We start from the raw sequence: 22,750 nt of genomic DNA, 5'->3' as shown, positions 1-22,750 counted from the left end.
TCCATTACATGTATGTGGTGGTACAGTAGATGTGGATAACATATAAAGGCATCAAAATGGTCTGTGTCTTCTGAGAAAAATGCCCTGCTAGAGGAAGGATCTCTAATCACTTTTTAATGTGTACAATGCATCTTATTTGCACTTCAGATTCAATATTAATTATAACACCAAAAGAAATGGCGAAATAAGCTGGTATATTTGTTTTTACTTAAAAACAAGTCATCATTTTTCATCAAGATTTAATGTGGACTGTAGTGTAATCTTAAATTCATCTAAGGCAATCTTGCAAGAAGGAATTAGCTGTTAATGGGCTGGCATCATTGAGCCTGCCTGGGTTTCATGAAAAAACTGTCCAAAACCATTTCAGCAAAATTAATCAAAAGTATTTTCCCTGCCTACTCTATTTGTAGGTTTTCAGACATGGCTGATGTATTTGTAATCATCTGCAACAGCACAGTGTTTTATAGAGCAGTCAAAGGGATGTTTTACTGCCTGGCCACTAATGCCTCTTCTCAAGGAGGAAACCACTGCTTATAGGCAGCCCAGAATAGAATAAATATTAACCTCAAATACACTGTACTTCATAACGGCATTTGAACTGAAATAATTATGTGAAAATAAGCAGTGACGTAATATCCAGTGTCTGATATTATGGCCCACAGATACATTAACAGCACAAAGGACAACCACACAAAGAGTGTGGTAGGTCAAACAGTAAACATGTATAGTGAATGAACTTGCTGTCGTGACGTGCCTCCATTTTGACCCCAAAGACGTGTGTGCCAGAATCAAGTGTGCTTTTTTTTTTTCTATTCAAAAAATGACCTATGAATTCGAGCGAGGTGGGCACACTTTAGGGGGCACCTTCCTCAACAAAAAGGCTTTAAGACTGACAGCTCAGTCTATGAAAAGTCTTCTCTCCTTTTCTCATACCCTGAATGAACCTTAGTACAGGGCTCAGCCCAAAGCACAGTTATGTGCAAACAAGTAAATATAAAAAGAAAGGAGTTGCAACCCCCTTAATCCTCACACTGTGCCAACATCAGAGCTCGTTAGATACAGTGATCAATCCTGAATTTCTTTCTTCTTCTTTCTCTTCCCAGAGTCTTCCAAAAAAGCTCCGTGCTCATACCTGGAGGGAGAAAGAGAATAATTATGGGCTACTGGCAGTGGAAAATTTGCCCTATGAAGGGCAGTTTACAGTTCACCGATGTATGATAGTTCCCACCGGAGATTATCACATCTGTTGGTCGGTCACAGCAACTTTAGGCCTGTACTAGAACGACGGACAATCTGACGTCGTCGCTACCATCGTCGTGCCCCGTCACCGAGATATAAATGGTATTGAACTTTGACCCTATCGCTGGCTCAGTTGTCATGACAACCTTATTATAGAACGTTCGCATCCGCAATTACGTTCAGCGAAGCGTCATCGACTAGCGTCCACGTCTTGAGCTCGCAGCGACTCCACTTGCTTTTCTACTTTTCACGAGCGACAAAACGTTCAAAATCAAAGTCGAGCGAAACGGGAATGTTGGTGACAACGTAGCGATATCCAACAACTGATCATACATCGCCTAACTATAAACTGGCCTTTGCTCCTATGCTCACTGTCAAAGCCAGCTGTGCCGAGTGTTCAGGGAGTTGTAGTTGCTAAGTACATTACATGACATTACATTGGCATTGGCATTTGGCAGGATCTTATTGTGGCTACACCGGGGATCAAACCACCGATCTTACGGGTCCCAGTCATGTACCTTAACCACTATGCTACAGGCCGCTCTAAGTAGAAAGCAGATTGTTGATTGACGGGTACCTGTGATTTCCAGGGCTTTGGAGCACACGGTCACTGTCTTTACTGATCCCAGTGTTCCTCTTACACTCATCCTGCTCCTCCTCGCCTGCAGAGACAGGCATACATACACATGACATACAACATACAGTATGTACTGTACATTTAAAAAAAAATACTATATTAATTTGACAGTAATAACCATGAGCATGCTTCAGCTGAAGCTTCTGACCTGGCTGGCTGCTGGTGTGTTCAGCTTCCCCGCTCGTCAGAGGCACTCTGGCCAGAGCTGCCAGTCGAACCATGAAGGTCTCCTCCGCTTCCTGAAGAAGGAAACGTAGAACCGTGGTTCAGCCAGGAACCAAAACCCCCGAAACCACAGACAGGGGCCACAGCCAAGCATAGCAGAACGGTTTCGAACAAAGACCTGAACCAGCAGACTGCCTCCAAGAAAGAAAACTGTAGACCGACAGGCGTCTGATTGGTTCAGTCAGAAGCCGGAAACATTGGCTCAGTCTCTGCTCTCTATACGCTAGACATAGACATAATACTGGCCCAACAAGCTCTTCGTTCCTTCAGCACTGCAAACACCATATAGCCAAGTATTGGTCACTTACAGGAACCTGAAGGAATAATGCAAATCAGTGCCATTTACTTATGGCAAAGCAGTGAGGTCAGAGAAGGCCAGGGCCCCCTCCAATTTTAGGACCATTTACTCCTGAGAATTGATGTGTACCAATGCCAAATGGAAAAATAATTTTGTGGCGCATCTACTAATTGAAATGCAGTAACATGCGGCTAAATCTTTCAACATGTCCTCCTGGGAATAAATGTTAGCGCAGAGCCCTGAATACTAAAACTCCAATCCTGCCAAAAAAACAAAACAAAAAACAGGCCTAAGAATTAATTGCAAGCCCAATGCGAAGTGGCTCCGCCCAAGTCCCAGGGGGCTCTGGCTTGGCTTGAGAAAATTGAGCAGGGCTTTAATAGGGGCACAAGACAACAGCATAGCCGTCATTTTAATTGGCTGAAAAGGTAGAGTGTCATATGGGCCCAGGGTACTTTCCTTCCGTCAGTGAAGCCAGGAAGACCGCAGCTTGTAGAACTAGGAGACCAATTGCGACGGGTTCAGCACACTAGCTAGCTCAGTAACACAGACACAGATACATTTCAGGACAACACGCTGCCTGCGAAGTAGCGTGTGCACATAATCTGTGGCAGGCCGAGCAGAACCTGCTGCCTTCCAGGCGTCACTGAGAGGCACGGAGCGTACCGTGGGCGCCGTATGGCTCTCAGGGTTTTTACGGTAGCGCCGCTTGGGGACTGGATGGGTTAAAGTGGCAGGCTTGTGATTTGCGGCGCTCGTCAAAACCGCAGGTGAGGGCACGGGCTGACCGGCTCGCCGCACCCGACCTGACCAATGGGACGCAATCGCAGCACCAATCGGAGCCCTCCCAGAGCGCGCGGGAAGGAGACAGCGCCGCGATTGTGAAAGGCGAATAATGATGGGGTAGCTGTGACCTGCGCCTGCGAGAGGAACCTGCTCCCACTGGACTCCTCCAGTCCTCAGCTCAGGCAGGTTATGAGAGCCATCAGACCAGGTTAAGAGGGTGCAGACTCACTCAGTTCAGGTAACTGTAATAAAACAGTTTATTTTATTCGCCGACGAATCTGTTCTCGGCTCCGGGTTAAACGTGTCGAGGTTCACGGTCTTGTGACTGTACCTGAAGCTGTACTTTAAGATTCTGTGACTGTACCTGAAGCTGTACTTTAAGACTCTCCTTCGTTTGTTGAAGTTCCGACTTCCTCTTCCTCAGCGTTTCGTATGCCGCCTCGAGGTCGACGTCGTACTGGGCCAGGATCTTCTTCTTCTGCATTTCAACCCTTTCAGACGGGGAATAAGCTTCCTTTTACACACAGTCAAGCTTTAGATGGCTCAGGCAACAGTTTGGATCTATACTGCAAAAACAATTGGCAAAAAACACAGCCCATGTAGGCTACCACTAGGGCTATGTGGCTGCATTATAAAATAAGACAAAATAAAGCAGTAACATCTTTCCACAGCTAACATGGGATTCTGGCTGATGGGGACAGCTGTTGGGGATGGATGTTCTTGGACCCCGGTACCTCTGGTGAAACTCCCTGGATGTGGGCTTCCTCTCCCAATTGGCCAGTTCCTTCTGCAGGGCTCTGTACAGCAGGCTCCGCCCACTCGGCCTGTCACACTCTGCTGGGGAGAGAGAGAAGCACAACTCACTCACCAACACCTCCAGCAGCAGCTCACGTTCATCCACCATGACTGCCCCACACTAGCACTGCCACCATCGGCTGTCTGATGTCATTCTATTGGCTTGCCTCAATAGGAAAACCCTAGTGTGGAACCCTAGTGCGACTAAGGTAGATGTACCACCAAAGTATATGTACACTTCCAATGACTGCATCGCTTCTCTTACACTACAACATGTAATTCACCCCCTGGATAGTCAAAAGAGCAATCTGGGGTACCATGCTTAAGGGTACAACAGCAGTGCCCCTATCTGGGAACCTGCAAATAACTACATACATGCTGCCTCCCATGCTATGGAATACTGTGAAGTACTCTAATAAGACTGATCCCAGGTCAGCTCCAATGCTCTGATAAGCGCTACAGTGTAAATGAACCCAGATCAGTTCCACTGCTCAAATAAGCACTACAGTGTAACTGATCCCAGATCAGTTTCAATGCTCTGATAAGCACTGCAGTGTAGCTGACCCCAGATCAGTTTCAATGCTCTGATAAGCACTACAGTGTAACCGATCCCAGATCAGTTTCAATGCTCTGATAAGCACTGCAGTGTAACTGATCCCAGATCTGATGCTCTGATGAAGACTAAATGCGGCTGATGCTGAACCACCTCCAGGGCTCTCCGGGCTGAGCTGCTGGCCCTGCTGCTGGGCCTTGGCGATGCTCTGGATCTGGGTGTAGTAACCCTGGATCAGGGCGCTGGTGGAGCCTCGGGTCACGTACACGCTCTCAGAGGCCCCCTCCACCAGGCGGAGCTGCAGGGAGGCAGTGCCGTCAACGCTACTACCGTCAGCATTAGCGTTCAGTGCTCACGACAACACCAGAGGAACGGATAAACGCCTTGTCTCAAAACGCAAGATAGTTCTGAAAAGAAGCTAAACCAGTCATCAAAATTTTTCACACTACAAAAAATTTTTCCCACCACTAATATACGGTCACATTTGAGGAGCGAGCTTTGCTCTGACTATTACCTTCCTGCTGTCCTGTGGGCGGGGCTGAGCGGAGGGCTCCGCGTCGCCATGGTTACGGATACTGTTGGCGAGGGCGTGGCCCATGAGCAGCTGGGCGTGTTCCTGGAGAAGCTCCGCCCCGGTGTCCAGCTCTGATAGGAACTCCTGCTGGAAGCCCTGACCAATGAGCTGAGCCTCTGGCCCCAGGCGCCTTTCAGCCTCGCTGGCAGGACAGTCCTACGGGATCATGGGATACAGGAGGGGGGAACGTAAATTCAGCATCAGTCTAAGCAGTAATTCTGTTACGTTTGTGTTATGAATAGCTCTAGCAGTCATGCTAGGAGTGTGCTGGCCAGATCAATACCTTATGAATAACACTAGGCGGCAGGCTAGGAGTGTGCTAGTAGGTACAATACCTATGGATAACACTAGGCGACAGGCTAGGAGTGTGCTAGTTGGTACAATACCTATGGATAACACTAGGAGGCAGGCTAGGAGTGTGCTAGTTGGTACAGTACCTATGGATAACACTAGGCGGCAGGCTAGGAGTGTGCTAGTTGGTACAATACCTTATGGATAGCTCTGGCATACAGGCTAGAAGTGTGCCAGCTGGATCAATACCTTATGAATAACTCCAGGACTCACAATACCTTATATATAGCTCTACGGGTCAGGCTAGGAGTATGTTGGCTAGTACAGTGCCTTATGGATAGCTCGAGGGGTCAGGCTAGGAGTGTGTTAGCTAGTATAATACCTTATGGATAGCTCGAGGGGTCAGGCTAGGAGTGTGCTGGGTCTTGCTGCAGTCCTCCAGCTCCACCACCCTGGAGTCGCTGAGGGAGGGCATCTTCAGCCTGGAAAACCTCATCTCCTTCAGGGCCCTCAGGGTGAAGTGACGGGCCATGAACTGCCTCTGCACTGCTGCCAGCAAGAGGCGGTGTTTCACCTCCAGCAGGCTATCCACACTACAGAGGGACAGGACAGGACCAATCCGCTATCACCCAATCTGCCACACGTTGCAAGTACATATCTCTGCAGATCAGAGACGCACAAATGCACAAGTAGGCGCATAGGTACGGTGAAAACGTATACCCAAGGTACACCCCACTGGAGTTGGGAATCGTAAACCGCCGGAATCGAATGATGTCCCTTCCTCACTGTCCATTTGGAGGTATCCAGCCCATAAGGAGCTGACTCAAGCCTGCCCCCCCACAGTATTTTTATGCAGTTCCACTATCTGTCCAGCAGAGGTCTCTAGATCTCTTTTGGGAAAAGTCCCCGAGCACGGCTATTCTGTACTCATGAGGAACCACTGACCTTTCCTGCAAGTCTTTCTGCTTCACTGACATCCCCCTGAGGATGTTCAGCTGTTGATCACACATATGCCTCAGACTGGCTGTGACCAGAGCTTCTTCTTCCAGCCATATCTACAGAAAGAGAAACACACACACACACACACACACACACACACACACACACAAACACTTATTCACTGCAAGCCAATACTGAGATCCATTATAAATAACACGTGATTCAAACACCATACACTCTGTGAACAGGCCCAAATCATTACTCCACACTAATCTAAACTAGCCTGGTGTTATATTGTATACCGTGTGTGTACGCACGTCTGTGGGTGCCTGTGTGTGTATGTGTGGGTGAAACAATGTCTTCATATAAGCATTTTCTTATCGCAATGGCAAAGCCAACAGAAAATGTGGTAACGTTTCACTTTACAGCCTGTTAATTACATAGTACTCGGTAAATACCAGGTACTTATTAGTATTACAACACGGGCTGTAAAACGTACTTACATAGTACTTGCATGTGGTACTTTGTACCACAGTACTTCCCACTGAAATCAACATACTTGCCAGTAAGCACTGCGTAACTAACGGACTGTAAAATGAAGCGTTACTGGACATTTGGAATTCGTCGGGCTCCCTCAGAATCTCGTCCGCTTGTCCCGTCTACCTGTCTGTCCACGTCCAGCTGCTCCTGCAGACCCTGCAGGCTGAGTTTGACCGCGCTCTCCTCCCTGCGCAGCTGACCGCTCAGGTCACGGTCCGCCTCCTGCCTGAGCCGGTCGCACGCGTCTGCGGTCAGCTGCGTCTGCGCGGGCAGCGCGGTCAGGAACAGGTCGTTCACGCGGTCCGCCAGCCTCTCCGACCAGGAGGAGTGCAGCCTCTGGAGAGAGAGCGGGCGGTGAGAACGCGCGCCCGCGCCCGCCCCCCCCCTTCCCGTCACCACGGCTCACATCTCTGCTCAATTTCACCCACCGCCCAGCACAACAAAGACAGAGTGCAGGCGCGGGGAAAGGTCAGCTTCAGTTCAGGCAGACAATCTCATAGCTGAGATCGGCCTTTTAAACTCAATTTCTATACATTTTACACACGCTAACACAGTCACATGCACACACACACACTCCACCTCTCACCTTCCACAGCTCACATATATACATGCACGCACACCAACACACACACATACTCACACACACCAACACACACACGCTCTCACGCACACACACACTCCACTCTTTACCTTCCACAGCTCACACACAGCCTCCGTCACGCTCCATTCCTGCTGCTCCTCCAGATCACTGTTCTGCTTCCTCTGTTTCTCCAGAACCTCAGAGTACACCTTCATAAAGAGAGAGAGAGAGAGAGGTGGAATGAAACAGCTCCAACAGAGACCAGGGGGAAATATCAGACCCCCATTCTCCTCGCAGAGCTAGCGAGGGGAATGCGGTCTGATATACAGTACATAACTAGCTGTTAACCATGTTTCGTTCGAAGGTAATACCAGACAATGAAGAGGAACCATACGCTTGAGCACCTGTGGCAGGAATCCATGTTTAAATGAAACTTTTCCTTCATCATTATGGCTACTCCCATCCACAGATCCCTTATCAACCTTCCTTATGCTCAGTAACCACTGACAGAACGGAGAACTACAGCCTCTGAAAGGAAACCAGAAAGCCTCCAGACCTTCACAAACTCCAGAGGGTCCCGGAGCTGCTGTGCGTTGTCCAGGGCGCGGCCTCTCTCCTTGGCCTGGCTCTTCGTCAGCTTCCTCCTCTTCACGTCGGCCTTCCTGTGCGCCTCGCTCACCAGCTCCTGCGTCTGCCGCACGCACTCTGCGCGCGACGCCGCGGGAGAGAACAACGCCCCGTCAGCTAACGCAAACTGACAAGTATAACTGCAAGGGAGAAATACAATTTCACAGTACAATCTGTTCTTTCTGATTTTAGCAATGCCGCCGGGGATTAATTTAGAAAAAATGCAAATGGCTGCTCGCTCGTCTGCGCTGGGAAGCGCGGTAACGAAGCGCAGTGTACGTCTGTAGGGCCGTGTTGAGCTGCAATCATGACGGCGCTGTCGAACAGCGGGCCAGAGCAGCAGTTTGGATCAGTGGTCAAACCGGTCCTCCCGTCTGGCTACACTGCCAAACACATTACAGTGTAATCACTCTCATCCTGTTGGCAGCGCAGTGCACTGCTCTCTCCCTTCCTGTGCTCCTGTCTCTAACCCAGAACACATCTACCCCTCCCTGTTATACTATGCGCGATTCGTATTTGGACAGTGACACATTTTCTTTTTGTTTTCGCTCTGTACTCCGGCAAACAATCACTGTGTGGTTAAAATACAGACTTTCCGCTTTAATTTGAGGGGTTTTACATCCAGACGGGGTGAACGGTATAGCCACAGTGCTTCAACAACTCTCCCCTCTCTGCCTCGCCCTATCACCCTTGCCACAGGGCTTCAGCTCCTCCCTCATACTCTACATGCCCCTCCCCCTCCCCTCCTCCAGCCTCTCACCCTCTCTGCAGAGCTGAAGCTCCTCCCACCCAATCTACAAGCCCCTCCCCCTCACCACCCCCAGCCTCTCACCCTTTCCAGTGCTGAAGCTCCTCCCTCATACCCAACATGCCCCTCCCCCTCCCCGCCCCCCAGCCTCTCACCCTCTCCATAATGCTGAAGCTCCTCCCTCATACCCAACATGCCCCTCCCCCTCCCCGCCCCCCAGCCTCTCACCCTCTCCGCAGCTCTGAAGCTCCTCCCTCAGTGCGCTCTGAAGCTCAGACAGCATGGTCTCCATGTGGCCGAAGCTGAGCTGCCCGTCGCTGGTGAGCTGCTCGAGGGCCTTGGCCACCAGCCTCAGCCTGCACACCGCCTCCCGTCTGAGCAGGCCCGGCCGGGACTGGAGCCACGAGTCCTGCTCCTCCCACCACAGGAGCTTCTCCTGAGCGCTCTGCGGAGAGACGCACGCGGTCAACCACAGCGCACAGCCACTGGGTCTCAGGCTCAGCCTGGCGACGGCACTGTTGCTGTTGTTGCAGAAACCCCCTCCTCCAACTCTTACCCTCAACCTCCTGGGCATCTTGCAGCAAAAAGGCACAATATTGTAAGCTGCACAAATGCATGAAGTTAAGGCTTTTCTTCCACTAAGACTACATTACATTTTATTTTGCAGATGCTTTTATCCAAAACAACATACAATAAGTGCACAGTAAGTCCAAGACGACCTAGTCTTGGTTTTGCCTGACAAAGTGGGTCTGGTTGAAACGCTACAGTAATAAATCTGTGGCAACATTTTTATTTTTCAGTGTAAGCTACTTATTTTGTCCTGCATCTGTACCCTACTTGGATGGGATGTGTACACAAGCCTATTCTTCTTTGTCTTCTACTAAGAACATAAAAATGTGATTTTAAAATGCCATATTTTAACATTCATCCTTTACATTCTCCTTGGTAGTGGATTATTCTAGGTATCACTCACACTAATGGAACTGTGTTTAAAGTCCAGGGAAAAGCAGCTCTTATTTAACCCTTTCAATCCCCTGAGTGGCATATGGCACTGAAGCGTAACTACTGTAAAATCCCAGTATGGCACTCTAGACATTACACCTTTGCAACCAAAATCAAAATGACTGCTACAACTATTGCTCTGAGCCCCTATTAAAACCCTGATAAACTTTCTCAACTTTCACAATTTTCTCCAACCAAAGGCGAAACCCCCTGTGGGATTTTGGTGGAGCCACTTCTAATCGGGCTTGGGGCTGAAAGGGCTGAAAGCTGCGTGCTCTGTCTGCAGGGGGCGACATGGCTCAGGCAGTAAGAGCAGTCGTCTGGCAGTCGGAGGGTTGCTGCTTTCGATCCCCCGCCCCCGGGCTGTGTCTAAGTGTCCCTGAGCAAGACACCTAACCCCCAAATGCTCCTGACGAGCTGGTCGGGGCCTTGCATGGCAGCCAATCGCCGTCGGTGTGTGTGTATGAATGGGTGAATGGAGACGCATCAATTGTACAGCGCTTTGGATAAAGGCGCTATATAAATGCCTGCCATTTCTCACCCGGGTGTGGGCGATCTGGAGCTCCGCCAGCCGAGTCTCCACCTGCAGGAGGCTGTGGACCAGGGAGCGGGTGGTGTCCACCACCGCCTCCCCCGGGAGAGCGCCGGGGCGGGCGCGGAGGTGCAGGCACAGCCTCTCCACCTGCCTGCTGAACCCCATCACCTGTGCAGGGGGCGGGCCTGGGTCAAAACACTCAGTCACTGTTTGCGATTCAAATCGTTTTCTGTGCCCGGCTGATCTTGCCTGGCGCCAACTGAGCCAACCAAGAGGACCAGAAGGCGGGGGTTTGCACTTTCTGAGAGTATTTCATAGGTACACCAGACAAGCTTGGTAAAGCATATAAAAGTATTTGAATCCGAACAATGATGTATTTGAGCCAGGTCTGACGAGGAGAAGAGCAAAGTTCAACATTCACATCGATGGACAGGAAATATGATTTAACTCATTCATCTGTCAATAGAAAACCATACAACAATCACCGTCAAAGCAACACTGTCTACCGCCTGCACAAGCTATTTATCATTTCTCCCTGTCTATGCCAGTGCCAGTAACTTGCTTTTGTCGATTTTACTCAGCACTTACGTATGTGACCAATTGAAGGAGTTGATTTCAGTTATCTCCCCTTACTTGGTTTCTAAAGCGAAGCCAAAACCCAGCACACCCTGCAGCTCTCCAAAACCCATGTGAAAAAAATAGTATGCTGAAGTATACCTGAAGTGTACTATTTTATACTAAAGAATACTTGAAGTATAATTCAGGTTTATATCATGTATGCAGAGTATACTATTTTTTCACATTAGACGCAGGCTTAGGCCCCAGCTACAACATAAACCATCTCTCCATCTGCGCATCTACCGACTGTGCACCTGTCATCAAACATTATATACGATCTCAAAATGTCACCTCGGCAAAGTCACAATACTACACATAAAACTGTTTAGTTATACCCATCCATCTACACAACAATATACAATTTCTGCCCGCATCCACATTGCTATAGCAAATCCCCAATTTAATTCCCCCCCCCCCTTCCCAATCTACTGCGAACAGACGGACTGTCACACTGTCCAACGTGCAGCATTCGGTCGTCACAATGAGAACCGTTTAATTACCGCCGTCAAATCACCAATTAAGGCATACGGCGCACACTGAGGCGGAAACGAGCGCGACAATTCAGAGGAAGGTCTCCAAGAACGTCGCTCTCTTAGCGTTTTCCCCCGCCGCTGTATAAAACGTCCTCCTCTTTCGAGCTGTGGGCTTCGCAAGCCGCGGGCTTCGCAGGCCGCCATCTGATAATGTGCATTTTCTCATTTTAGAAACCTCTGCGTATGAGGGAACAGAACGCGGACACGCGTAATACCTCACCGTTGTTTCCTTTCCTGTAATAAGGCATTCGTACTCATCACAGTCAGCGGGCCATCTCTGAATGCGATTACAGGAGGACAGATTTAGCTGACCTTGCACCTTGCTTTCATAAAAGCAGGGTGCGATATCATCTGACGAACACCGCAATATTAAATTAATACTTAATTCTGCACTGTGCTATCAGGCCCGTGTTGTGCTGCGCTATTGTGCTGCGATACGATACACGTTACGGCACAGGCTAGTACCGGTGCGACACAACTTTTATTAAAAACACTACATCTTTCGAGAAGATCGATCTATCTACCTAGTCTACGTTTTGCTATGTGTGTATAACAGCTCAAACCATTTGAAGTCCATGCTCAAGTCTATCCTTCCCAGCTCGTTCAATTTCTTCCAGAGTGCAGTAGATTGAGTTGGGGTCCTCCTTCCTCTCAGAGTTAAACAGCTTCACCGAGAGCTCTTTCTTCAAGTCCTGCAGTTCCTGTACAGAAATGCCAACATAAGACCGCGCACCCTGCTTAGGCAACACTTTTCTCTGAGTTACCATTCAGCCATTTTAAGCAGGACACTTGAGTTAAATATTCAACTGTTCTTGGCAAAATGTTAGTGATGCAGGCCAATGCTTCCACAATAAATGAGGAAATGTACAGTACAAAAAAGTTTTTTTAGTTTTTTTTTTTTTACCCTTTCTTGTATCAGAAGAACTTTACTGTAGAAAGCGGAGTCAATTTTCTCCCTGCGAAAACACTCATCGAAAAGAATTCTGAGAATCTGGAGAAAGAACTGGAGAAGGGAGATGTGTCACAAACCAAATAATAGCTGCAATACTGTACCTTGTAAATAACAATATATATGTGAACCCTTTGTAAGGTTGCAAGGTCTCATATGAATGAACTGCAGCTGTAAATTGATGAATAATAGCGCTTCGTCAAGTGAAATGTTCAAGGCACATATCCTTTCGTAAAGGTTATTTTGAAGACTACGAAGTGAAAAAACACAGTTCAGGGGCATTAATTGAGCTCCTGTTGTGCTGGCCTCTTTTCACTATATAAAATGTATATAGTGAAAAGTTCATGTTCATGTGAAGAGGCATGAATGCTGCTCTGATATGTAATTGAACAGGGATGATGGGCAGGCGGGGATAAAGGGTGACACTGAAGATGTTTCTTCTTCTTCTTCTGCATGGCTTAGAAATTTCCTTTTATAGATAAAGAAGTGATGTCACGCTCACCACGTGCTTCTCTTCCTGGAGCTTGGCACACAGGTGCTGGAAGTTTTGGAGACCCAAACAGTAGAGACTGATCCGGCCCTCGAACCTGCAACAGCAAATCCCCCCAAAATATAAGGTAAAGGCACATCAATTCATCCCAGCATGAAAAATGTGTGAATGTGTACGTGACATTGCATTCATAATATAATTTTCTTATTGTAATGGCAAAATCAAAGAAAACTGTCCATTTTCACTTTTCATTTGCGTGTATCGGCTACATCCTGATATTCTGGTTGTGGTAGAAGGAGGGTTTCCCCTTATCACTGTAAAGCTCTTTCAGTTGCCAGCTAGTGAAGAAATCACTATATAAATGCAAGGAATTATCTGACATTTATTTCCAATAATTTTGGCAGAAGCCATTATCCCAGTCAATGTGGCTACATAGCATATGCTTTACATGTTACCCTTTACAATCTTGGATATTTACTGAAGTGAGGACCTTGCTCAGGGGTTCAATAGCAGGCCAACACAGGACATGAAATTGTAACCTGACATGATAACCACAGGCCAGATTTGCAGGGACGAAACTCCAAGGTTATTACAAGCCAAATTTCTTAACCACACTACCACACCAAATCTCTATTGTCAAGATTGAATCCATTAAAACGCTTGCAGTAGAACGGAAGAATGGTTGTTTCGGTAGAAGCAGACAGGCTGAACCAGTAAGAGTAAAATTCTGAATGTGTACTTTCCAAGGGACAGACAAAGGAAATTGAACAGCAATTTCAAACAAGACATGCGTATGAGGACAAGAGTGGAAAACAAAGAAGGTCAGAAAAGCCCTCATACCACTTCTCAACTTTCTTTTGCCAACCAGCTCTCCTTTTTCAGGCAAAAGGCTGAAAATTCCAGATTCGGGAAACAATGAAACAATAGTGCATGGGTAAAGACCCCGACACCATGTAATCAATTTATTCAGTCGAAAGTATAAATTAAGTTATTCTTGGGAGAATTTGGTTTTATGCACATATGCACTTTAATTGAAAACTTAAGACCACAGCAAGGCTAAACAATTGTATGCCTTTAGAATGCAAGCCATTTCAAGTTGTCCCTGGATAAAGGCTGTCTGCTCGCACACTTATTAATCGAGGGGAGAACAATATTTGAAGGTGGTGTTAGTGGATTTGTGTCAGCCATTTTTACAGCTGCTGTCAGCACTTCCATATTGGCTGCGTTAGTTGTTCAGTGTTTGAAGCATTATGTTGACTGTGTGCAGAGGTGGTGTTTGTAGAATTGTTGCACACTTGACTTTATGGTGACATTTCCAGTGTCCAACATCTTCAATAGTGTGGTAAAGTCCTCTAATGGCTTACAGTATAAAAAAATATATATCTTTTTTTTTAAAGATATTTTTTCGGCCTTTTTCAGCTTTATTGGACAGTATAGTATAGAGAGACAGGAAGAATGGGAGCGAGAGAGAGGGGAAGACATGCCACAAATGTCAGACGGTCGGATTCGAACCGCTGACGTCGCGGCTCGCAATGAGCATGCGGTCAGTGCTCTGCAGGCTGCGCCACTGAGACACCCCATATATATATCTTTTTTTGTGCGGTTTGTACAGTTCTGTGATGGCCATATTTCATGGCAGTGTGCAAAGTTGTGTGATGGCCATATTTCATGGCTGTGTGTAAAGTTGTGTGATGGCCATATTCAAAGGGTGTGCACAGTTGTGTGATGGCCATATGTCATGGCTGTGTGCACAGTTCTGTGATGGCCATATGTCATGGCTGTGTGCACAGTTCTGTGATGGCCATATTTCATGGCAGTGTGCACAGTTGTGTGATGCCCATATTTCATGGCAGTGTGCACAGTTGTGTGATGCCCATATTTCATGGCAGTGTGCACAGTTGTGTGATGGTCATATTCAAGGGGTGTGTACCCATACAGAACAGACGGTGAAGCTCTCAGGACTCGCATGCCCTCTTTAAAGGACGGTACCCGGCACGTGTGTGTGAACCCACCCTGCACAGGTGAACGTCTCAGCGAAATGGCCGACCCGGATGAACCTGTCGTTCTGGAAGGTGTTGGGGATGGTGACAAACTGGCTGCTGTCCTCGTCATGCTCCTGGCTGAGGGAGTCCAGGCTGGAGGAGGAGGAGGACTCAGGGTTGGGAAGAATGGCCAGCCTGGAGTTCTCGTGCAGAGAGGGATTGGAGGCTCCATCTGCCAGAGGCTAATGACGAACACAGAAACAACGCTTCAGCAACCATCAAAGAATTCAATACTTGACTGTTTTTTTTTTCCCACTCACTCCAAGACAAAATTCAAAGTGTTAAATCAACTTTAGAAGAGTGTATATGTGCAACAGGGACCACATATACTCCATACACGATGAGTATAAGTGCTGTTTATTTTACACGGAGCATTTTATGTGCCTTAAAGGAAGCTGCTGAAGAAATCCTTTACTCAGCTTGAGGAAATGTTATCTTTTAATTGCACTGAAATGCAGTTCCTGCTTTTTAAAGCTGGAACATTGGGACTCAAAGTCAAGTGAACTTCATTCATTTTTAAACCCCAGTAGACAATAACAGACTTGTAGTATAATGCGACACAAGTTCCTCAGAGATATAATCATGGATACAGATCTCTTCAGAAGAAAAGGTTCACAGGCAAACTGTCATCCACAGATCAAACACTTCACAGCGTCTGAGTGAACATTTTTCTAGATGGTGCTTTTGTGAGATTTTATAATAATATCTGGTGTACCTTTGTAGTACGGCGAATGTTTGTGTTTTTAAGAGAACTGAAAATCTTTCAGAATCAATACCACCTCCCAACCCCCCACCACCACCATCATCATCCCCCAAGGTCATGATATACAAATAATTTCAGAAAAATAGTCTTACTCTGTATCGCTGGTTGATTGGGTAAACAACCTTGGCCTTTAATGCAAAAGCAGCAACATCACTATTCATAGGCATCGGTTTCCTTTCCTTATGACAGGGAAAGAGAAGAAAGGGCAAATTATAACATGCTGCGATTCCAAAATAATTACTCTCTGCATTCAGAAATGCATTTCTATACTGTCCTATCCTTTTTTGACCAGAATTGCACAGCAATTGCATCTACATTTCCTTAGACTCCTTAGACGCAGAACAGTTTGCCGCAGGATAATGGCAGCTATTGTTGTGCTGGCAGTGATTTGAAAAGGCAAAGATTGGGGTTGTGAGCTGACCAATACAATCACCTGACTTAAATCCCATTTAGAACCCTCTGAATCCAGGAAGGTAGCACTTTCTGTAAATCACCCTTCATAAGAGATATATGACTCCATAAGCAAGACCTTCATGAGACATAAATAGAAATGGTGTGCATGGCACTTTTTATATCATACAGTGGGAGTGTCACTTGCTTCACTTGTTTTATGTCATCAGTGGTGACATAAAACACCTTATATTTATATGTTGCAGCTATTTACATAACCACTCATGAATATTTATTGAGCTGAAGGTTCTATGTACCTTTCCGCTTATGAAGGAGTTACACAGCTCTGACAAAGGACCACCTACAGAAAGTGTTACCTCATGAAACTGTTCTGAATTCACAACCACGGTCCAAAAGGACCAATCTGGGACCCAGTGAAAACTCTGGATGGCTAGTAAGTAGGCAAATGAGGTGTCATTAAAGCTGTTTAAAGCAAAGGGTGATCTCGATTTGAGCAAACTAATGATTTGCTGTTGGTGGAGCATTTAATTTATTACAGGCAGTGCTACAGTATGTCACAGGGACTGAAATTGGTAGTACTGAAATGTGGAGTTCTTACAACATTGGTAATCTGTTAGCAGTGTGGTGACAGATTACCAAATAAGAGTTGGCTGCTTCTTTGTGGCATTGGAAACCACCGTTTTGTCTCCAGCAGGTCTGCTCAAGACTCACTCCCGTTGTGTTTTTGTGTCATCATAACTCAAAGGGACAAACACAGGATATAACACAAGAAAAAAAGGCATTGTTCCACATTCAGAGTGCACTGGTTGACAAACCCTTTCATTTGGTGCTGCGCTTTGGCCTGCCTTCTTTCCAACGCTGACGGAATCACTTTTATTGTCCTCTTGGTCCAAGTCATCCGCCTCTAACAGCTTTCTGGCATCATAGCCATGAAACTAAACTCAAACAAATATTAACAATTTCACATGATATGCAGCTATAACAAAAGCAATCACGCAACAGTATTACTGGATATTTCCATCTAGTATATGACTTTAATAAAAATCCACATTTATCTAAAGTGACTGAATCTAGATATTTAACTGAGGGTGTATGCTAAATCAGGTTTATGAGGAAATCTAGGCTGTAGTTAGTGCCTTGACAATGTAATCACTATTTAATGCAAACTATATGTACTACTGGGTGCAATTGGACATTTATGTAGGCCATACATTGTGTTTTATATTGGAAAAACAATGGAAATGTAAATTAAAACGTAAATAAGTATGTTTCAGATGTTTTGTTGGTAGTCCACTTTTCCTGTTCTGATCCTGAACCTGAACGGCCCAACACCAACCGACTGAATGGATGGTGTTGTTGTTTCACAGTGGCAGCATTTTTTAGCCTGTATTTCAGTCAGATTCCAAATTATCGCTGGACTACAGCTTTTATTAGATTAATAAAATAAGCATTTCAACTGCCTAAGAACTTCCAAAGACATTCCCCTCATTTACCTGAAAACATCAGTGCAGCGTACGGCATACACAAATTTTAATTGGGCATTTGCGCTGCCAGTCCGCTCAGAGAAGGGGGAGTCAGAAAGACCCTCTTCGGTTTATGTTATGGTGTATGGTGGCCTCAAATAATTTCCATATAAAGAGACTGTATTAAGCAAATATGTGTTTACATGTGGATCACTAACTTACACAAAAGCACGTAGCCAACAGCCGCAAAGCCTACCTTTCGATTTAAAAGTACAGGCTTCAAGAAAAACACGTACAGTAGCGCAGCAGCGATAATTCCGAAAAACACTCCGAACACAATGGCTACCGCCAGCAATCCTGGAAAAAGTTGTAAGGATTCGGCAATTTCGATCACTACGTCACTGGAGCATTCTGAAACACTGTCCACATCTGGCATGACTGGATATGTCCCAACAATTTTCAACAGGCATAATTTACATTGAAAACTGTTGCATTAGCCTAACGGTAGGCAACTCTTTCCATCCTCAAGTTATGACATTCTTATACAAACCAATTTAAATTAAACAAGTTAGCTACTATTTTCTAAAATAGGTAGGTCCGTAGAAATCACTCTTTAACTTATATAAAGCCAACACAAAATATTATTTAAGAAAACGATCGCCAAATACTTCAAGAAACAACTTCATGTGACGTCTTTCCTCCAAAATCCTCTAGAAACTACAATTACCAAAGCAAGAAAAGCTAAATATTCCACTAATCCAGAAATATTTCACAGACAGTTTGTAAAACCAATCGAATCTCGCGGTTTCTGAGCGACTGACGGAGCAGAACCAATAGAGTCTGAGTGTGGGCGGGATAAAAAAAGTTTGTAAAGTTTTGGGAAATGGAAAATACCGAACTCATCTTGTAAACGCAATGTGAGTTTTGAGCTTGTTGTTTTCCTGTATTTGGAATAAATGCACTATATATACATCCTAAATGTAAGAATTTAAACATGAAACGGGGTATGCAATCATTGCGCATTGTTTTAGCTAAGATAAAGAACGTTTATACTAGTAATTACTGGTAATAGTCTAACAATCGGCACGATGCTAATGATCTATTCCACGCATAACTGTTTACCATTAGCTAGTTAGTTAGCTAGCTATGTTTCACACACGAATACATTCCAGTTTATGAAGGCTAACGGTTTTTACGAATGCTGAGGTGCATTTTTTTCGCCGTACAGGTCACTGTAAGCATTTTATTTGATTCTATTTTTACATGCGAGAACAGGCCCCATTCCCATTTATTCAGAACAGAACAATGCAATAATGTAACGGAAATTTCAGAAAGTGCGTGGGATTCCGCTAACCTCAGGGAAAGACATCTCGCTAGCATAAGTAGTATTGAGGATGTTACATGGCACCCTCAAACAATAGTTGCAGTGATTGGCATAGCAACCACGCAGACGCAAAATCGTACATGGTCTGGAGTACTTCCCTCGTCTGAATGTTGTCAAACAGAGGTAAGTATACATTTACTGTATGAAAGCCTATTTGTTTCAGACATAAACGACAACCATGTCGCAACGTCCATCTCGTATTATTTAGCCCTTAAAAGTATTTCTTGAAATAAATGCTTCAATGGCTTTGCTTTAAGAAATTACCACGAAAAACACCTACTAATGAAATTCACAACAATATGAGTCCCATTCCAATAAATTTCAACCTGATTTGTCAGCTGGCAAAATGTTATTGTTTTGTGCAATTTTTCATCAGATATGCTCTGTGCCAGTTTGCGGAGGGCAGTGTCACTTTGGAGAAGAATCTGTGGAGGTCAAGCTTCGGGATGGAGATGGTTTGTGTTATTTTTCATCACTTAATTTCTTTCCCCGAATATACTCTGTCTGGGTTTAACGCATCAGAATATATTCAAGAAAAAAATATATGTAATGTTAACCTCGAATATTGATCCTGCAATCAAGCTGAAACATTGATAAGGTGACTGAGAGCCAAGTTTATTTTATATATGCGTCTTTTTGTAGTGCTGTCATTACTGTGTGTACAGATTGGAGTGTAGTCTTATGCTTTACAAAGAAAAACAACCAAATTGCTGCAAATATAGGCTAAAAGAACAGCATTGTTATGAATAATGTCCAGATAGTGGTTTTATTCAATCAAATATTAATCAAATGAATATTCAGTGGGGTGCGATATTTGATATTTCCCAATGAAAGCTGTATCCTGGAGCTGTGGCAGTTTACTTTTGTCTAACATTTAACAAAATGTTATGACAACAAATGTTATGTTATGACAAAAGGTCTTGTCAAGTTTCAAATTCATAGGAAGTCCAACAAAGTAAAAGGATAGCAAACTGTTTCAGTATGCACGGTCCCGGAGGCTCAGTTTGATGTCAGAATTGAAGTGATTGAACAACACCAATCCAGCAGCAAACAATTCTGGATATGTGGCTTTAAATGGCTTCTGACAGAACAGTGAGCCATTCAAGTGATGAACAACGGCAACACTGCAGTCTCAGCTGTTTCCCCAAACCCAAGCACCACGGCAGTCATGAAATATAGGCCGTAAAATAAAACAGACCTAAACTCATCTGCCCATCTGCCTCAGGAGCCTAAATTGGGGTTGGAGGTACTGTGTTTCAGCTGAATTAAATCTCTATGCCTTGTCCTTCCATTCATCTGTGAGGTTTCAGTCTCCGTATGGTTAACGTCATGTCCATCACTTTGTCTGTGGTCCTAGCATTCATCTGGAAGGCTTGTTCTATTACTAGTACTATTACTACTATTATAGTTGATAACTAGCTTAAATATGACAAGCACTGTTATTCAAGTTACCCTGTGCACATTTCACACATTTATGTGTACTTATCAAATGGGACATTACCTTTTACTAATAATAGGTATTTTATTATATACTATTATGTTGTGTTTTTATGTCTATGATAAAGGCACAAGGGTAATGATGTACTTCAATCTGAGCACCGGTTGCCTGATGATTCCTTTATTACACCTGGTCTTTATTTGGGTGGTAAATTTTCTGATCCCCTTGGTGGCGGAAGATGAAAAGGAAGCTTTGTTTCTGCAGAAGCAAAGCTCCAGAGGGATCCCCACGGCAGGCGGTGTTGTGTGTTTGTGTCATCTCTTGTGTTTTTGAACCGGCCTGTGTTTGTGTGCAGGGCGAGTCGACGGGCCTGGGCGCGTTCGGGCGCTGCGGACCGCTGAAGAGCCGCCTCTCCGCTCCTCCGCCCCGGCGGGTCCCTGGGACCACTCCCCCTTCGCCCTGATCCGCCTCCTCGCCGACGCCATGCCGGGGGAGGGCAGGCGGCGCTCTCTCGCCCGGCACAAAAACGTACGTCACGCCCCAGCCGCTCCAAGGAGACTTCCTTCTGCGCTTTCCACTCTGGAGGCTCTTGTTGGAAGCCGATGCAGTTGTGTCGCTTTGCTGATATTTGCAGGGCGGCCTGTAGTGTAGTGGTTACATTGCGTTTCATTAATGGCATTTGGCAGATGCAGAGCGACGTACAGTTGATGAGACTAAGCAGGAGACGTTCCTCCCCTGGAGCAATGCAGGGTTAAGGGTCTTGCTCACGGGCCCAATGGCTGTGCGGATCTTGTTGTGGCTACACCGGGGATCGAACCAACGGCCTTGCGGTTCCCCCTTGAGCAAGGCTCTAAACCCTGCATTGCTCCGGGGGAGGATTGTCTCGTGCTTAGTCTAATCAACTGTACGTTGCTCTGGATAAAAGTGTCTGCCAAATGCCATTAATGTAATGTAATCTATTGGAAGTTCTGCCATTTGCCCACACCCCCATGTGTGAATAGTCATAATGAGTTGGTAACCCAGAGCAGAAAATTCAGCGTTAAACAGAGCTGAATATCTTTTCGATAAAGTGACTGTGTTCACATTATGTCCTGAAGGGTTGCTCAGTCACATCCCCCGATTTAGGGCCACCGGTAATCTTTGCCTGACGTTAAACTAAATGAACTCATTTGTGGAAATATTAGAATTCATTAGTTATAATAAGCTGAGAGGCTGTAAGGCTGCTGCAGGAAGGTTTGAAAGAAGCGGCTTTCTCCAAATTACAGGAGCGACTCGGCCTAAACGTGGTTACTTCGTCTCAAATCACCTGCAATATACTCCTTTTCCTGGGCAAAATTGATCTCCGTTAATAAGCCTGCTTGGCGCTCTGCGTGTATCAGGCCAGAAGGGGAGGGGAACATGAAATGAGTCTTTGCCTGCCTGTAGCAGGTCTGCTGTTATTACGTTACATTTCATTATTGGCATTTGGCAGACGCTCTTATCCAGAGCGACATACAGTTGATTTGACTAAGCGGGAGACAGTCCTCCCCTGGAGCAGTGCAGGGTTAAGGGCCTTGCTCAAGGGCCCAACGGCTGTGGCTACACCGGGATTAGAACCACCGACCTTGCGTGTCCCAGTCTTTTACCTTAACCACTACGCTACAGGCCGCCCCATCCGCTCTTCTCATGGATAACATCATTACTTCACGTAACGGTGTGACACGGGCGTTTTCGTGGCCAGCAGAGTCTGCTGGTTGTGTGGGCCGGGTTTTGGTTGTGGCACATTTGGGCTGTGAGGTCACTCTGACCTGACGCCCCTTGCGTGTCTACTGCACTGTCTCAGAAAACAGGCAGTGCCCCAGAGCTCTTTAATGCCCCTCAGAGCAGAGGAAGCAGGGCACGCTCAGAGGTCGCCTTGACATTCGAGCATGCGGGCGCTGCTGTTGTCATGGCGAGGAGAGGCTGTCTCGGACACAGCAGTTTCCCGCTGCGGTTCTGCTGTGAAGCTTCCTAGAATGTTTCCTAAATCCTCACCGTGGCTCTTGCTATTGGTGATTAATGGGGAGGTGGTGTCATCGGTGCATGATGAGTTTGGGATGCGTTTGGGCAGCTGGTAGCATAGTGGTTAAGGTACATGACTGGGACCCGCAAGGTCGGTGGTTCAATCCCCGGTGTAGCCACATTAAGATCTGTGCAGCTGTTGAGGCCCTTGAGCAAGGTCCTTAACCCAACATTGCTCCAGGGGATATTGTCCTCTAATTGTAAATTAACAGTCTAATTAACTGTTAAGTTGGATAAAAGCATCAGCTAA

At 46.0% G+C, this 22,750-nt stretch overlaps 2 protein-coding genes across 3 annotated transcripts in view; one reads left to right on the top strand and one right to left on the bottom strand.

Moving 5' to 3' along the window:
* Positions 1-96: 96 nt before the first annotated feature.
* On the bottom strand, positions 97-18,341 carry LOC133134692 (evC complex member EVC). Of its 2 annotated transcripts, none has more exons than XM_061250980.1 (21): positions 17,895-18,341; positions 16,991-17,110; positions 15,857-15,943; positions 14,972-15,183; positions 12,972-13,056; positions 12,425-12,523; positions 12,084-12,221; positions 10,376-10,537; positions 9,061-9,277; positions 8,014-8,162; positions 7,568-7,666; positions 7,001-7,213; positions 6,344-6,453; positions 5,781-5,991; positions 5,048-5,263; positions 4,687-4,831; positions 3,920-4,022; positions 3,550-3,676; positions 2,025-2,115; positions 1,817-1,901; positions 97-1,132 (listed from the first exon to the last, which is right to left on the bottom strand). In XM_061250980.1, the coding sequence occupies exons 1-21, from the start codon at positions 18,072-18,074 to the stop codon at positions 1,066-1,068; spliced, it is 2,916 nt and encodes a 971-aa protein (XP_061106964.1). In that variant the 5' UTR covers positions 18,075-18,341; the 3' UTR covers positions 97-1,065. The 2 variants fall into 2 exon arrangements, with proteins under 2 accessions (XP_061106964.1, XP_061106965.1); XM_061250981.1 differs by having other exon boundaries at positions 3,920-4,019.
* A 188-nt stretch (positions 18,342-18,529) lies between these two features.
* LOC133134507 (limbin-like) overlaps positions 18,530-22,750 on the top strand; it is a 74,924-nt gene continuing 70,703 nt past the window's right edge. The window contains exons 1-3 of the mRNA XM_061250708.1: positions 18,530-19,145; positions 19,399-19,477; positions 20,816-20,988. Of these exons, the coding sequence (XP_061106692.1) occupies positions 18,837-19,145; positions 19,399-19,477; positions 20,816-20,988 (561 nt within the window). The 5' untranslated portion in view covers positions 18,530-18,836. The remainder of the gene's footprint in view (positions 19,146-19,398; positions 19,478-20,815; positions 20,989-22,750) is intronic.

Source organism: Conger conger, chromosome 8 (assembly GCF_963514075.1).
Source record: "Conger conger chromosome 8, fConCon1.1, whole genome shotgun sequence".
In the NCBI taxonomy this organism is placed as follows: domain Eukaryota; kingdom Metazoa; phylum Chordata; class Actinopteri; order Anguilliformes; family Congridae; genus Conger; species Conger conger.
Note: the sequence above shows the minus strand (reverse complement) of the source record. Positions and strands in the feature narration are given on the sequence as shown.

Bases quoted from the DNA above. Each gene is read 5' to 3' on its own strand.
- LOC133134692 (XM_061250980.1), bottom strand. From the start codon at position 18,074: ATGCCAGATGTGGACAGTGTTTCAGAATGCTCCAGTGACGTAGTGATC. The intron at 15,944-16,990 runs GTTTGTCAACCA...CCCTGTCATAAG, and splicing joins GCGCAGCACCAAATGAAAGG to GAAAGGAAACCGATGCCTAT. The intron at 5,992-6,343 runs GTCAGTGGTTCC...GTCCCTCTGTAG, and splicing joins CAGAAAGACTTGCAGGAAAG to TGTGGATAGCCTGCTGGAGG.